Source organism: Equus asinus, chromosome 20, assembly GCF_041296235.1.
Source record: "Equus asinus isolate D_3611 breed Donkey chromosome 20, EquAss-T2T_v2, whole genome shotgun sequence".
Lineage (NCBI taxonomy): Eukaryota > Metazoa > Chordata > Mammalia > Perissodactyla > Equidae > Equus > Equus asinus.
Genome location: NC_091809.1, coordinates 19403830 through 19419371, shown reverse-complemented (window position 1 = coordinate 19419371; position 15542 = coordinate 19403830). Strand labels below are relative to the sequence as shown.

Genomic DNA, 15542 nt, shown 5'->3' with positions numbered 1-15542 from the left:
AAGACTATCTCACCCATGATATCTTTCATACAAATCTCATGCTAACCACAAAACAAAAAAAAACAGAGCAGAGTCACAAACCAGAAATAAAGAGAAAATAGGTAACCATTACAGAAAACCACCAGACTAAAATGGCAGTTGGAAATATAAGGAACAAAAAACACTGGAGATGTAGAGCAAGTGAAAAATAAAAAATACAATGTCAGTATTAAGTCCCTACATATCAATAATCACTCTAAATGTAAATGCATTGAATACGCCAATCAAAAGACATAGAGTGGTGAGATTGATTAAAAAACAAGACCCAACAATATGCGGCCTCCTGGAAACACATCTGAGATCCAAACACAAGCATAAGTTTAGAGTGAAGGGATGGAATATGATGCTCCAAGCAAATGACAAGAAAAAGAAAGTAAGTGTAGTCATACCTATATTAGAAAAATCAACTTCAAGATAAAAAGGAAAGCAAGAGACAAAGATGGCCATTATATAATGATAAAAGGGACATTCCACCACAAAGACATAACACTTATGAATATATTTGCACCTAATATAGGTGAAGCAAAGTATATAAAGCAAATATTAACAGACCTAAAGGGAGAAATTAACAGCAACACAATAATAGGGGACCATAACATCCCACTTATGTCAATGAGTAGATCATCCAGATAGAAAGTCAGCAAAGAAACAGTGTGGCCTTAAGTGAAACACTAGACCAGATGGACTTAATAGATATATAGAGAGAAAATTCTATCCCCAAACTGCAGAATACGCATTCTTCTCAAATACACATGGATCATTCTCAAAGATAGGCCATATATTGGGACTCAAAGCAAGCCTCAATAAATTTAAGAAGATTAAAATCATATCAAGCATCTTTTCTCACCATAATGCTACGAAACTAGAAATCAAATGCAAGAAAAAAGCGGGGAAAGTCACAAATATGTGGAGAATACACAACATGCTATTGAAAAGCTATTGAATCAATGGGGAAATCAAAAAACACCTGGAGACAAATGAAAATGAAAACACAACAAACCAACTCTTATGGGATGCAGCAAAAGTGGTGCTAAGAGGAAAATTTATAGTAATACAGGCCTACCTCAAGAAAGAAGAAAAATCTCAAACAAGCTTCACTATACTTAAAAGAAATAGAAAAAGAAGAATAAACAAATCCCAAAGTCAGTAGAAGGAAGGAAATAATAAAAATCAGAGCAGAAATAAATGAAGCAGAGGCTAAGAAACAGTAGAATGCATCAATGAAACTAAGAGCTGTTTCTTTGAGAAGATAAACTTGACAAACCCTTAGCCAGCCTCACCGATAAAAAAAGAGAGAAGACTCAAGTAAATAAAACCAGATATGAAAGAGGAGAAACTGCAGTAGACACCACAGAAATACAAAGGATTATAAGAGAATACTATGAAAAGCTATATGCCAATAAATTCTAAAACTAGAAGAAATGAATAAATTCTTAGACTCATACAACCTCCCAGAACTAAATCCAGAAGAAATAAAGAATCTGAATAGACCAATCACAAGTAAAGAGATGGAAGCAGTAATCAAAAATCTCCCAAAAAACAAAAATCCAGGACAAGATGGTGTTCTGGTGAATTCTACCAAACATTCAAAGAAGATTTAATATATATCCTTCTCAAACTATTCCCCAAAATTAAAGAGGACAGGATGCTTCCTAACTCATTTTATAAGGTCAACATATGAAAATCAGAGGACAGTGCAAAAAAGGAAAATTACAGGCCAATGTTGCTGATGAACATAGATGCAAAAATCCTCAACAAAATATTAGCAAATTGAACACAACAATACATTAAAAGAGTCATACACAATGATCAAGTGAGATTTATTCCAGGGATGCAAGGATGGTTCAACATCCACAAATCAATCAATGTGATACATCTCATTAACAAAATGAAGAATAGAAATCACATGATAATCTCAATATATGCAAAGAAAGCATTTGACAAGATCCGACAATGTTTCATGATAAAAATTCTCAATAAAATGGATATGGAACGAAAGTATCTCAAGATAATAAAGGACATATATGACAAACCCACAGCCAACATCATACGCAAAGATGAAAAACTGAAAACTATTCCTCTTAGAAGAGGAACAGGACAAAGATGCTCACTCTCACCACCCTTATTTAGCATAGTACTAGAAGCTTTAGACAGCACAATTAGGCAAGGAAAATAAATAAATCTAAATCAGAAATGTAGAAGTAAAACTGTCACTACTTCCAGATGACTTGATTCTGTATATAGAAAAGCCTAAAGAATCCACCAAAAGACTATTCAAGTAATCAATGAATACAGTGAAGTTGCAGGGTACAAAATCAACATACAAAAATCAATTGCATTTCTATGCACTAACAACAAACTAACAGAAAGAGAAATCAAAAACACAATGCCATTTACCATCACAACAAAAAGAATACAATACCTAAGAATAATTTTTTTAAAGATTTTATTTTTTCCTTTTTCTCCCCAAAGCCCCCCGGTACATAGCTGTATATTCTTCATTGTGGATCCTTCTAGTTGTGGCATGTGGGACGCTACCTCAGTGTGGTTTGATGAGCAGTGCCATGTCAGTGCCCAGGATTCGAACCAACGAAACACTGGGCCACCTGCAGCGGAGTGCGCGGACTATGCCACTCAGCCAGGGGGCCAGCCCCCCTAGGAATAAATTTAACCAAGGAAATGAAAAACCTATACACTGAAACTCTAAGACATTATTAAAAGAAATCAAGGAAGACATAAATAAATGGAAAGATGCTCCATGCAAATGGATTGGATGAATAAGCAAAGTTAAGATGTCTGTATCATCTAAAGCCATCTACAGATTCAATACAATCCCAATCAGAATCCCAATGACATTCTTCCCAGAAATAGAACAAAGAACGCTAAACTTAATATGGAACAACAAAAGACCCCAAACAGCCAAAACGATCCTGAAAAAAAAGAAGAAATCTGGAGATATCACACTCCATGACCTCAAAATATATTACAAAGCTATTGTAATCAAAACAGCATGGTACTGGCACAAAAAAACAGACACACAGATCAATGAAACAGAATTGAATGTCCAGAAATAAAACCACACATCCATGGACAGCTAATCTTCCAGAAAGGAGCCAAGAACATACAATGGAAAAATGAAAGTCTCTTCAATAAATGGTGTTGGGAAAACATGACAGCCATGTGCAAAAGAATGAAAGTAGACCATTTCCTTAAGCCATGCATAAAAATTAACTCAAAATGGATTAAATAGCTGAATATAAGACTTGAAACCAGAAAAAAATATATGCAGTATATTCTTTGACATTTGACAATGTTGTAAACCAAATATCATGCTTACTCAGGCAAAGGAAACAAAAGAAAAAGTAAATGAGACTTCATCAAACTAAAAAGCTGCTGCATGGCAAAGGAAACCATGAACAAAACAAAAAGACTATGCACCAAGTGGGAGAAAATATTTTCAGATTATATGTCTGACAAGGGGTTAATTCCCAAATACATAAGGAACTTATACAATTCGAGAACAAAATGGACAAGCCATAAAAAAATGTGCAGAGGATATGAACAGATATTTTTCCAAAGAAGATATACAAATGGCCAACAGGCACATGAAAAGATGTCCAACATTACTGTCATTAGGGAAAGGTAAATCAAAACTGCAATGAGATATCACCCCATACTCATCAGAAATGCTATAATTAACAAGACAAGAAATAACAAGTGTTGGAGAGGATGTGGACAAAAGGGAACTCTCATACATTGCTGGTAGGAATGCAAATTGGTTCAGCCACTATGGAAAACATTATGGAGGTTTTCAAAAAATTAAAAACAGTAATACCATATGATCCAGCTATCCCACTACTGGGTATTTATCCAAAGAACATGAAATAACAATTCAAAAAAATATATGCACCCTTATGTTCATTGCAGCATTGCTCACAATAGCCAAGTCGTGGAAGTAAACCAAGTGCCCATTAACGGAGAATGGATAAAGAAAATGTGGTATATATACATACACAATGGAACACTACTCAGCCATAAAAAAGACAAAATTGTGTCATTTGGGACAACACAGATGGACTTTGAGAGTATTATTTTGAGTGAAACAAATCAGATAGAAAAAGTCAAATATCGTATGATTTCACTCATATATGGAAGATAAGCAAAACAACATATAGGTAAGGAGAACAGATTAGTGGTTACCAGAGGAGAAGTGTGGAAGGGGGTGAAAGGGATAAAGGGACACCTATGTTTGGCAGTGGATAAAACCTGGACTGTTGTTGGTGAACACAATGCAGTCTATGCAAAACCTGAAATACAGTGATGTACACCTGAAATGTACACAATGTTGTAAGCCAATATAACCTCAATAAAATAATTTTTTAAAAAATTCCTTGTAGTGGAGAATGATGGCAGCATGATGGCAGTATAAGAGTTTCCAGCACTTGTCCCCTCCTAGAAACACCTATTTAAACAACTATCCATGCCCAAAAATACCTTCACGTGAGAGAAGGATTCTAGGTGAGGGATTACAGCACCAAAGTAGAGCACAGAAATAAGATGCATTGAAGAAAGTGGCAAAGAGAGTTTTGCATTATCCCTGTCAACCTTGCCTGAAGACCAGGCAGCTCAGCCTGAACAGAGACAGCCTCTCTGTGGCAGAGGGAGAGTGAAGTGGGCACCCAGCTTCACTGTGAATGCCAGCACTGGCCAAGCACCAGAGCCAGGCCATCTCTTTCGGCCCAGGCTCTCAGCCCACTTCAGTGCCAGGCCGGCCCCTGTGGACCTAGATTCTAGACTGGATGCCACAATCCCAGGCTCCTAGCCCACCACACCACCAGGTTGGCTCCAACAACCCCGAGCTCCAGGCAGATTCCCACAAACCAAAGCTCCTGGCCAGGCCCAGTGCCAGGCAAGATAAACACAGACCCAGGCTCCTGGCTCATCCCAGGCCTGGGCTGGCTCCCATGATCCCAGGTCCCTGGCCTGCCCCAGCACTGGGCCCACCTCTGTGGACCTAGAATCAAGACAAGCTCCCACGGACCCAGGCTGCTGGCATACACTAGCACTGGGATGGTCTCCATGGCCCCAAGCTCCAGGCAGGCTCCCACAGACCCAGGTTCCAGGCCAGCCCCAGGCTTCCAGCTTATCTCAGCACCTAGCTGATCCATGCCTTGTGGCCTCAGCTCCAGGTGGGCTCCCATAGACTCAAGCTCTGGGAGGGCTCCCATGGACCCAGCTTCCAGGTGGGCTCACATGAATATGAGCTCCAGGACTGCCCCCACAGACCCAGGCTGGTCCTCTTGTATCCAAGCACCAGACCTGCCCACCTGGTGACCCAGGCACTAGACTAGCCTGCTGAAGGACTCCAGTAGCAAGCATGTGAAAAACTGCCAGTTGGTCAAAAATGGTGGAATACTGGCAATTTCATATGACTCAGCCTGGTACTATTTTCTCTGTTTTTCTCTATGTGTGGGTAAAAACTGGCACTGAATGTATTCATAAGTTCCAGAGTGTTTATTGACTGAACACATGACCCAATAATATGGAAGCCACCTCATAAAACTGAATTCCTAAAAATGCAAAGGTACAAACTCTCACTGATGCCACTTTGGTACCAATAATCAGAGCAAGGATCTGCCTGCAGATCCCCTCAGCCAGTCTCTCTCTTTGTGTATGCCCATTAGGTTAGATTCTACTTGCTCCATTAGCAGTGCTGGAAGAAAGCCAGTATGTCTTTACAGAGAGTTGCCCTCCTGAGGGTAAGTGGGGTTGGAAAGAAGCCTTGTTTCTTGGTGTGACATCACTGGGCGAGTGTAGGGAAATGTTTCTTGGTTCTTAAAGTGATGAGGAATGCTGGCTTCAGAGGAGAATGGAGGGGATGGCCCTGTAGCTGAGTGGTTAAGTTTGCACGCTCCACTTAGGCAGCCCAGGGCTTTGCCAGTTTGGATCCTGGGCGCAGACAAGGCACCACTCATCAAGCTATGCTGAGGCAGCATCCCACATAGCACAACCAGAAGGACCTACAGCTAGAACATACAACTATGTACTGGGGGACTTGGAGAAGAAGAAGAAGAAACGAAGAATGGAAACTCCCTCTATGAGAAGCCCTAGACATTGGGGAGACAAAGTTCAGGAGAGTAGGAAATCTGTTCCCTGAGGACAGGGTACAGAGCAAGTCGGGAAACATACAACTTGCCCCAAGTTGCCTCCTGGAGACCTAAAATAGTCAATATAGGCTTCTTACTGCCATGGCTCATCCCTCATGGGAAAGTGAGCTATTCAGGGAATAGAGGTAAAGTTGGACAATTTGTCTAACAAGGAGACTTGGGAATTGACTTCTTATTGGCCTAGAAATTGAAAATATTCCCCCTGTTCCTACAATTTATCCTCCACTCCAGATCTTCTTCTTTGGGCCAGGAGGATGCCTACTTGTGCCTCTATGAGGCATCTTTTTGTGAGGCAACCTAACTTCATCATTCTTGTCCTTTCTTGGAAGCAGAGCCAGCATTTTTATTGTCCATCACCAGGACAGGAGCTGAGCCTTAAGTTTGACTCATGCCTCAGTAGTAATGTCTAGAAGAGGAAAGATAGCCTAGTAAGTTGACTTTGAGGACAAGGAGGGAGGGAGCAAAAGAAGGAGGGGTGGAGGAGTAAGAGAGAGAGAGTTTATATTGGCAAAATAAGTAGGTGGCAGCCTTTGTGTTCTTGGAGACACTGGGAGATTCTGCTTGGCCCAATCCAGCACCCAGCCCAGAATCTAATAACTACACTTATCTACCTAGTTCAACCTAGTCCAAATGTGATGCCATCAAGCCCTTTCCAAAGCCTGCAATTTACAGCACAGTTCTCAGTATCTGGACCTGTTTTCCTAAGCCCACTTGAGCACCTCAAAGAACAGAGGCATTCCCTCAAAGATGTTTGGATTATTCCTACTGTTTACTCCCTGAAGCCATTGGATTTCCTGATCTTTCCAGGCTGAAAGACCTGGAAACAGAGTCCAAGGTTTCATCTGGAATAGGATTTGTGCTTCCTTGAGTACAGGGTGACAAAGAAGGTTCAGGGAACATGATTTGTCTGGTTGCTGAGACTTAAACTTTTCCCGAGAGCCGAGACAGGGAGAGGGGTGAGAGAGTAAGTGGGCAGAAGTTCAGGTGTTCAAGGTAGGAGGATGTTTTAAATGAGCTCATTGATTCAGTTAGAAATTTCATCAATAGAGTACTCACCAGCTCCTTTTGGGTTAAAAAAAACTTAGCCTTTTGGACAAATTATAATATTATGAGGTAGAATATTGTCAGTGCCACAGAGTGGCATAACCTCTGATCTGATGTCAGGACACAGAGTAAGAAACCAGCTTTGACACGGGGGCTCCCTATAGGTGGAATTGGATGGACGATGGTATGGGGGCCAAGGAGCTCTGGAAAGAGGGAACACAGAAGAGCAGCGTGTCTCAGTGGAAAGGTTGGGAGCTTTGGACTCAGGCAGACATGCATTTGGAACCAAGCTCACCATTTAACAGCTGTGGGAGCTACACATCCTTTCTCCTCCTTGAGCCTCAATCATTCATCTCATCTAAAAATGAAGAGCATAACCCCTACCTCATGGTGTGTTGTTTGGATGATATGTCACGTATGTAAAATGTCTATTATTGTGCTTGGCACATATTGGGAATTTATTAAGTAATATGAAATGTGAAGAAGCGTGGAGACAGGAAATGACAGAGAAAGATGGGTTGCGAGGGGGATTGGCAGATTTCTCCCAAAAGTTTGGTGTAAACATATTTTAGGAGGACAGTAGTAAATAAATCAGGAAGTATAGATTTTCAGAGGTTCCTGAACCTTGCAAAAAGCAGCCACCTCTTCCAGACTTTATGGATTTATTTCAGTAAGGAAAGACTTTCACTTGTTGGTGGGGCACACTGGAGCATGTTGTGACTAACGGTGCAGGGCGCCAAGTGCAGGGGTTTGTGGGGGCCCCAGGCCCAGCAGGATGTGATGTCTCCTGGTTCAGGCTGCTGGGATCTGAAGCCTCGATAACTATGTGTTCCTTGGTGAACACTGCAGGGGGTCCATAGTAGCTATAAGGGCTGTTGGGGTCATCAATGGTACCTCTCGGTCCATCTGCTAGGACCAGGGAAGGCAGCAGTAGTGGCCAGAGCTGGTGATGTGCACACACTTGCAAGTGGGGACCAGCTGGAGGTGCCTATGTAGTGGCAGGGGCTGTTTCCAGACACTCAGGTGCAAGGACTGGGGCTGACTAAGGACTCATTGACGGAAGTGGGGGCACTCGCTGTCAGCATGCTGTGTCATGGCTGCACACTCTACCCCTGGGCATGTGCATTGCAGTGGAGCCCAGTGACAGGGGTCAGGCCAGGGGTGTGCAGGTGCACAGTTGGATGTCCTAGCTAGAGGTGAGGGTAGTGGTACCTGCCAGTGACAAAAGACAGGGTCTGACCTGAGCCCACAAGCAGCTGTGGGGGCCCTGGCTGTTGGAATGCCCTCCTGTGACTGCTCACTTTCCCCCCAGGCATGTACACTTGACTGGAGACTGATAACAAGTGTTTGGCCAGGGGCCATGCAGCTGCACAGCTGGAGCGGCTAGCCCTGAGCATGTGTACCGTGGTGGTGGTGGTGATGGTGGTGTCATCTAGCTGGCTTCTTAGATTCACGCAGCCCCAGAGACCTGATCTGGCTGCTAGTGAAATTGTAGGGGCTAGAGTGGTGTCTCAGTGGTTATGCTGACCATTTGTTCCTTCTTCAGTGGTGAAATCTCCTGGGTTTATCTGCAGATCAGGTCACCGGGAACCATGATCACTTCTGCTGTGTGGTTGCTACTGATAGCCCCTGCTTTTCTTCCTTATTCTTAGCCATCTCTATACCTATCAGCTTTGCCAGTCTGGATGGGGTAAAATCGAATCTGGTTCTTTGTGGGATGCCCCAAAAGGCTGGAGAAGTTGGGGCAGACCCTGATGCTGGGCCGAGTTTGGATATGAGTTGGTCTGGGATACTCCTGCCAGCCTGAGGGCCAACATCAAAGGAAACACTTGTGCTGAATTGACAGATAATGAACAAGTTTAAGATGATTAATTAATGAATTAGGAGAGAGAAAGGAGAGAGTCACAGGGCTCAACCCAGCAGGATGGAAATCCTTAAATGGATATTGAGAAATAGGAGAAATAAAGTAAAGATTAATAGGGGCAAAACAAAGGTCTTAATGCAGCACTGTTGGAGGTTGGGTGGACAAATGGGAGCCCCTGCTGTTCCACCAACAGTGAAGGATCCTAAGTAAATCTACCGAATTAGCCCTGCTTTGTAGGAATTTAAAAAGCCAGAATGCAAAGATGGCAATAAAAACCTGACGAATCACCTGAGATGATGCTATCAAAAGATGCTTGGTGATCTCTCTGGCTGGAGAGCAAAGGATATGTGTGCATAAGTGAGTAAAATACTCCATGGTTCCAAAATCTTTTGGGGAATCCTAACGGGGCTATAGTTAGATTAAGAGGATATGGGGCTACAATGGTTGATGGGATTAAGATGAAAGTTTGGATGAAAATTGGAATGTTTGAATGGATTTCATGTGAAGTGATTGTGCTTCCTTTAGCTGAATGTACTATGAGAATGGATAGTATGTCTGACTGAAGAATCCTTCCCCTACTTAGTAGTGTAAACTTTTTGGGAAATATTGATTGGACTTACGTAAAGGGAAGCAATAAGTTTACTGAGACCACTCAAGGTGTAAATCTGAAACATCATAGGGTTCCTGATGGACAAAACATGTTAGAAAACCAGCATTTCATTGGTTTATTTGGATTTTGGAGTACGCATAGTCCACATCTAGGAGAATTGCTAGCTCCTACCCATAAAACTTCTTGAAAGAAGTGTGGAGTCTACACAAACTGGCTTCTGGCAAAAGCCCGTGAGTGTCATCCAGTGACAACCGCCAGAATTTTAGACTAGAAAATTTCCTTTTGAGAGACAATTATTTGCTAGATATCAAACATTGATTGAAACTGCCCCATGACTGACAGACAGAAAATAATCTTGAAACCTGAAATCACCATAATGTCTTGGGTGATATCAAAGGAATGCTCTAATGGTGAGGGCAGTGCCCAGACGAGTTCCATAATGACATGGAAATCACTGGCACAGGAACATGATACCAGGGGACTGAGAATAGATACTCATTGTATTCATGAGCAGATAGCTTCTTTTCACCTAGGACTGACTTTGGAACAACCTGAGAGGCTGCTGGATTCTATTGACACGAGCTCAGAGCAAAAGATGATTTTGTCTCTTAGCTCAATTATACTAAATGCCTTAAAGAGTGAAGCCATAAGTTGCTGAGACAACTCCTGCTTTTGGAAGCTGACCAAGTAAATAGAAACCTGCAACTCCAAGTGGCGATACTCTGGGTGACATCTCGGTCTTAGGATATGACACTGGACCAGACTAATTGTCAACAACTGAATTGTTCGTGACTGAGAGTCTTTAACTCTTAATTTTCAGGTTACATCTACTACCATACTGCAATATGGTGTAACACTGGCATTGTTGGTAAGATTAGATTACTAATAATGACGGTCTCAGATGTTGGGAAATGGAATTAAAGCCTCTTCATTATGTAATACTAATGGAAGATGCCTCAACCAAGGAAGAGCTGAATTTAGTTAACCATCAGTTACTTTCTATGCTAAATTACTCTGCACAAGTTTATCATAACGTATAAATAGAATTAGATAAAGGGACAAAAATACAAAAACATATGTAAAGGCTTTATAAGGTGGATTGGTTGTTCCTTTAAATCTATCCCTACTCCACACTGACAGCATCAAATTTTAGGCATATGATCATTTTGCTATAAAAGAGCTTTAACCCAGGATGGGGGGAGGGAGGTGGTTGCTTGTGTGGTAAATAATTTATCCTTGATTAAAAAGCTTCTAGGAGGTAATCTCTAAACCCTTGGAATGCCGTGGCTGATAGGAATGTCTTAGTTTGCCTGGAAGTCTTGCATCACACTAGATGTGATTTGGGTAGGGATTGGCCATGTCAGATAGCCTTAGTGAGGAAATGGCCACAAGAGGTTAAGTAATAATGCAATTTCAGGTGGAGGATTTGGGTCACATGGCATCAGTTGACATCCAGAGGACTGGAGCTTGAAGACTGACATGAGTGATGTGGACAACCAATTATGCCTACGTGATGGAGCCTCAGCCAAAATTCCAAATACGGAGGCTCAGGAGAGCTTCCCTGATTGGCAATATTCTGTGTGTATTGAAAGTAATGCTGTCTACGACTCCAGGGAGAGATGAGAACACAGGCTCCGTGTTTGGTATTTTCTTGGGCTCTGCCCTATGCACTTCTTCTGCTTTTTTATTTGTTTTGTTTTGGCGCTTTTTTGGTGAGGAAGATTGGCCCTGAGCTAACACCTGTTGCCAATCTTCCACTTTTTGCCTGAGGAAGATTGTTGCTGAGCTAACATCTGTGCCAATCTTCCTCTATTTTGTTTGTGGGACACTGCCACAGCATGGCTTGGTGAGTAGTGTGTTGGTCCGTGCCCAGGATCCGAACCTGCGAACCCCAAGCCACCGAAGTGGAGCATCCAAACTTAACCACTATGCAACCAGGCCAGCCCCCTAAGTGCTTCTTCTATTGGCTGATTTTAATTTTTACCCTTTAGCTGTAATAAACTTTAAGTGTGAGTATAACAGATTTAACCATGGGTATAACAGCTGTGTGTCTTTCTAGTGAGTTATCAAATTGGCATTGTTAGGGGAAACCCCTAAACATGCAATGGGTGTCAACGTGAGTGAAGTCTTGTGGACTGTGTGTCTTCTAACTTTGTAGTGGGCCAACTCTTACCTTATTCATAGCATTTACTTATTCCCATGGTGTAGATATTCTCACAGTGACCAATTTTAAGCTACCAACATTTTATCAAAATTTATTGAAGTTTAAGTATCTCTTTTGCAAGTCAATGTGAACAAACTTCAACACACTTTTCCTGTTCCAAATTGTCTGATCAAAATCTCTTGCGTACTCATGGCACCAATTTAGATTCTATGTCCATTATTTTGGTGGTTACATGTAATCTTTTATCATAAATGCTTGACATAGAACGCCCAAACTACTCAATATTTTTATTCTCCCACAAATCAATACAAGAAACTTACAATATTTTTATTCTAATTAACTTTTGGATATTCTCTATTATTGTTCCCTAGTATTTTAATCCACCATGTTTACATGCATTTTACAGTTATTACCTTTTATAGACTCAGTGTTTGTTTAACTTTTTTTACATATATACATATTTCATAGTTAACTATTTCTTCTTGGACATCATTTACTCTGTCTGGGTGCAATTTATTTTAGCCTGAAGTGTATCCTTTAGTACTTCTTTCAGCAAAGATCCATGCATGGTGTACTCTCTCATACTTTATCTGAAATGGCAAGATTCAGTCAAGGTCCCTTGAACTGTCTTGAAACCTGTGTTGCTACACTTTATCAACGGCTTAAGATACAAAGTATACATGAGATAGTGCTGTAATTAGCACAGATAAGAAATTCGGTGTAAACTCCTCTAAACTTCCAGAATAATCTGCATAGTGTTAATGTAGCTTCCTCCTTCAATATTTCCAGAAGAATCATACCCATGGAACCAAGAAACCAAACCAGTGCATTTGAATTCATCCTGTTGGGGCTTTCAGAATATCCAGAACAGGAGACTCTCCTCTTTGCTCTGTTCCTCTGCATGTATGTGGTCATGGCTATGGGAAATCTCTTGATCATCCTCGCCATCAGCTCAGATTCTCACCTCCACACCCCCATGTACTTCTTCTTAGCCAACCTGTCCTTGGTTGATTTTGGCCTGGCCACCAACACTGTCCCCAAGATGCTGGTGAACATCCAAATGAAAAGCAAGTCAATCTCCTATCCGTGTTGCCTAACCCAGATGTACTTTTTCCATTTTTTTGGCATCATTGACAGCGTCTTAATTGCTGTGATGGCTTATGACAGGTATGTGGCTATATGCCACCCCTTACACTATACAACCATCATGAGCCCACGCCTCTGTGGCCTGCTGGCTGGTGGCCCATGGGTGTTTTCCTACTTTATCTCCCTCACTCACATCCTCCTGATGGTGCGCTTGGTTTTCTGTGGTAGCAACAAGATTCCTCACTACTTCTGTGACCTCACTCCCCTTCTCAGGCTTTCTTGTACTGACACATCTGTAAACAAGATCTTTGTGCTCATTGTGGCAGGATTGGTGATAGCCACACCTTTCATCTGCATCCTGGCCTCCTATGTTCGCATCATCGTGGCCATAATAAAGGTCCCCTCTGCAGGTGGCAGGAAGAAAGCCTTTTCCACCTGCAGCTCCCACCTATCTGTGGTCGCCCTCCTCTATGGGACCACCATTGGGGTTTATCTGTGTCCTTCATCTGTCCGCACAGCCGTGAAGGAAAAAGCCTCTGCTATAATGTACACTGCAGTCACCCCCATGCTGAACCCTTTTATCTACAGCCTGAGGAACAGAGACTTGAAGGGGGCCCTAAGGAATCTCATCAGCAAAAAAATCACCTCAGCTTCCTGACCATCAAGACGCCTGGAAACTTCCAAGAAGTAAGACCTCAACATCTAAGGTCTTTGGCAAAAGTATGGAATTACATGGTTTCGGAGAGTAGCCACATTGAAGTCTGAATTGCGGAAGTTCAAAAGGACACCTCAAGGTGACCCTGTCATTATTTTCTCAAATATTGGGACTACTAAGGGTCCTTTTAGGTATGTGTCATGCTGTCTCCCAAGAAAAATTAGTCTAGTCCTACCAGATTGAATTTACCCTCGTTCATAATCCATTTAGCACTCACCAAATATTTATTGAGTACTTAATCTGGACTTGATGTTAGATACTGGCCATAGAGTTGTGAGCAGGAGAGATGTGATATTTACAAATTGGAATTTATAGTTGAGTGTGGGAGAAGATATTGGACATATAATTACAAAAGAATGAAATATGAAAATATGAATATGGGAAAGGTAAGATACAGTATGAACACCTGGAAAGGAGAATCAAGGAAGGTTTCTTAGAAGATGCAGTCTTAAACCTCAAAGGATAAGAAGATGTAATTCAGAAAATATGAGGAGAAAGAGTGTCAAACAAAGAAACCAGCATGTGAAAAGTTGGGGAAGAGAGAAAACAAAGCATTTGTGAAGTGGAAAATCCAGTCATGGTGAATGACTTGGGGAATGTCAGGTCATGAAGGGCTTTAGGACCAATCTAAGAGTTTGGCCTTTCTCCAAAGAACCTGGAAGTTAACTTGAATTCCATGGACCAAAGGCAGGAAGCACATGGATGAATTGCACAGCCTCCTACACTCACCCCTATCCTGTCTTCTGGAGGAGCAAGATGGCATGTGCTAGATAAAAGTTGTGGAAGTCACGGGGAGAAGGAGATTCAAACCATGCACTAAGACAGGAACCATCACTTAATGGCACATAACTTATGCCATTAAGTATCAATCAACTGAATCATAAGTCTCTAAACAAGAGGGAAGCTGGGATAGGTCTCCATCTCCATATATGTCTACGGGATGCATATAAGTAGTAACACTGCTTATAAAAGAAATGAGAGCTGTCCATTATGAGTTTATCTGGTGCCACATACCACAATATGCGTCTTTGCACTGTCTCATTTAGTAATTCTAAAGCCCCTATGAAGGCAATAAATGTAATTATTTTATTGGGGAGTAATCCTGATACTCATGTGGAGATTTACAACTAAAATGAAATGAGCAGTGACTTTGCAGGGGCCAGAAATTTTCAAAAGGTGCTAAGGATCTGATTATACTAAGTAGAATGCTTTGAATAATCATTTGGTTTAGTGCTTTCCTTCCATGAAAATTAAATTAGAGTTTTTTAGTTAAACAAACAGACCTCCAGACCTAGTCTTGTGTTAACACCCAGTCAGTAAGGGTACATGTGGAAAAGGTGAAATATCCATTTTGTGCTAATGTTCTAATGGACCATATTCTAATGGATATTTGTGAGTAATAACCTAGTGGACAAAATCCAGAATTTAAGAATATTTGAGTTTGCCATGGGACACTCCTGTGTCTGGTCATGCCTCTTTAGAATAACCAAAAAGTAAGTGAAATTTGAACCATAGCACTCTCTCTTCCTAAATCCCCTCCATTCTCTTGCTGCATGCATGGAAGTAGTTACAGTGTTGGTGGGGAGAGAGTTGGAATTGCCAGTGACTTGGAAAATTATTACAATGTGAGGACTCATAAAATCTTTGTAAATATGTCTCTCTCTGGTACAGACAGATACGACTTGAGCTAAAGCACTGATTTGACCACCCCATCCTCAATGGAATGAGAGATTCCTTCAGCCAATAAAAATTTCTTAAGATTTTTTCAGTCAAGTTATTTTCATCTTGTTTTCTGTAAAGAAATAAAGACCACCGATCCAGGAGACACTTGCCTTGTCAGTTCTTGTAGTACC

General features: G+C 41.5%; 1 protein-coding gene across 1 annotated transcript; it reads left to right on the top strand.

Moving 5' to 3' along the window:
- The first annotated feature begins 12690 nt into the window (after nucleotides 1–12690).
- On the top strand, nucleotides 12691–13632 carry LOC106825775 (olfactory receptor 1M1-like). Its single transcript, XM_014832744.1, has one exon. The coding sequence runs from the start codon at nucleotides 12691–12693 to the stop codon at nucleotides 13630–13632; it is 942 nt and encodes a 313-aa protein (XP_014688230.1).
- Nucleotides 13633–15542: the final 1910 nt, after the last annotated feature.

Bases quoted from the DNA above. Each gene is read 5' to 3' on its own strand.
- LOC106825775 (XM_014832744.1), top strand. From the start codon at position 12,691: ATGGAACCAAGAAACCAAACCAGTGCATTTGAATTCATCCTGTTGGGG.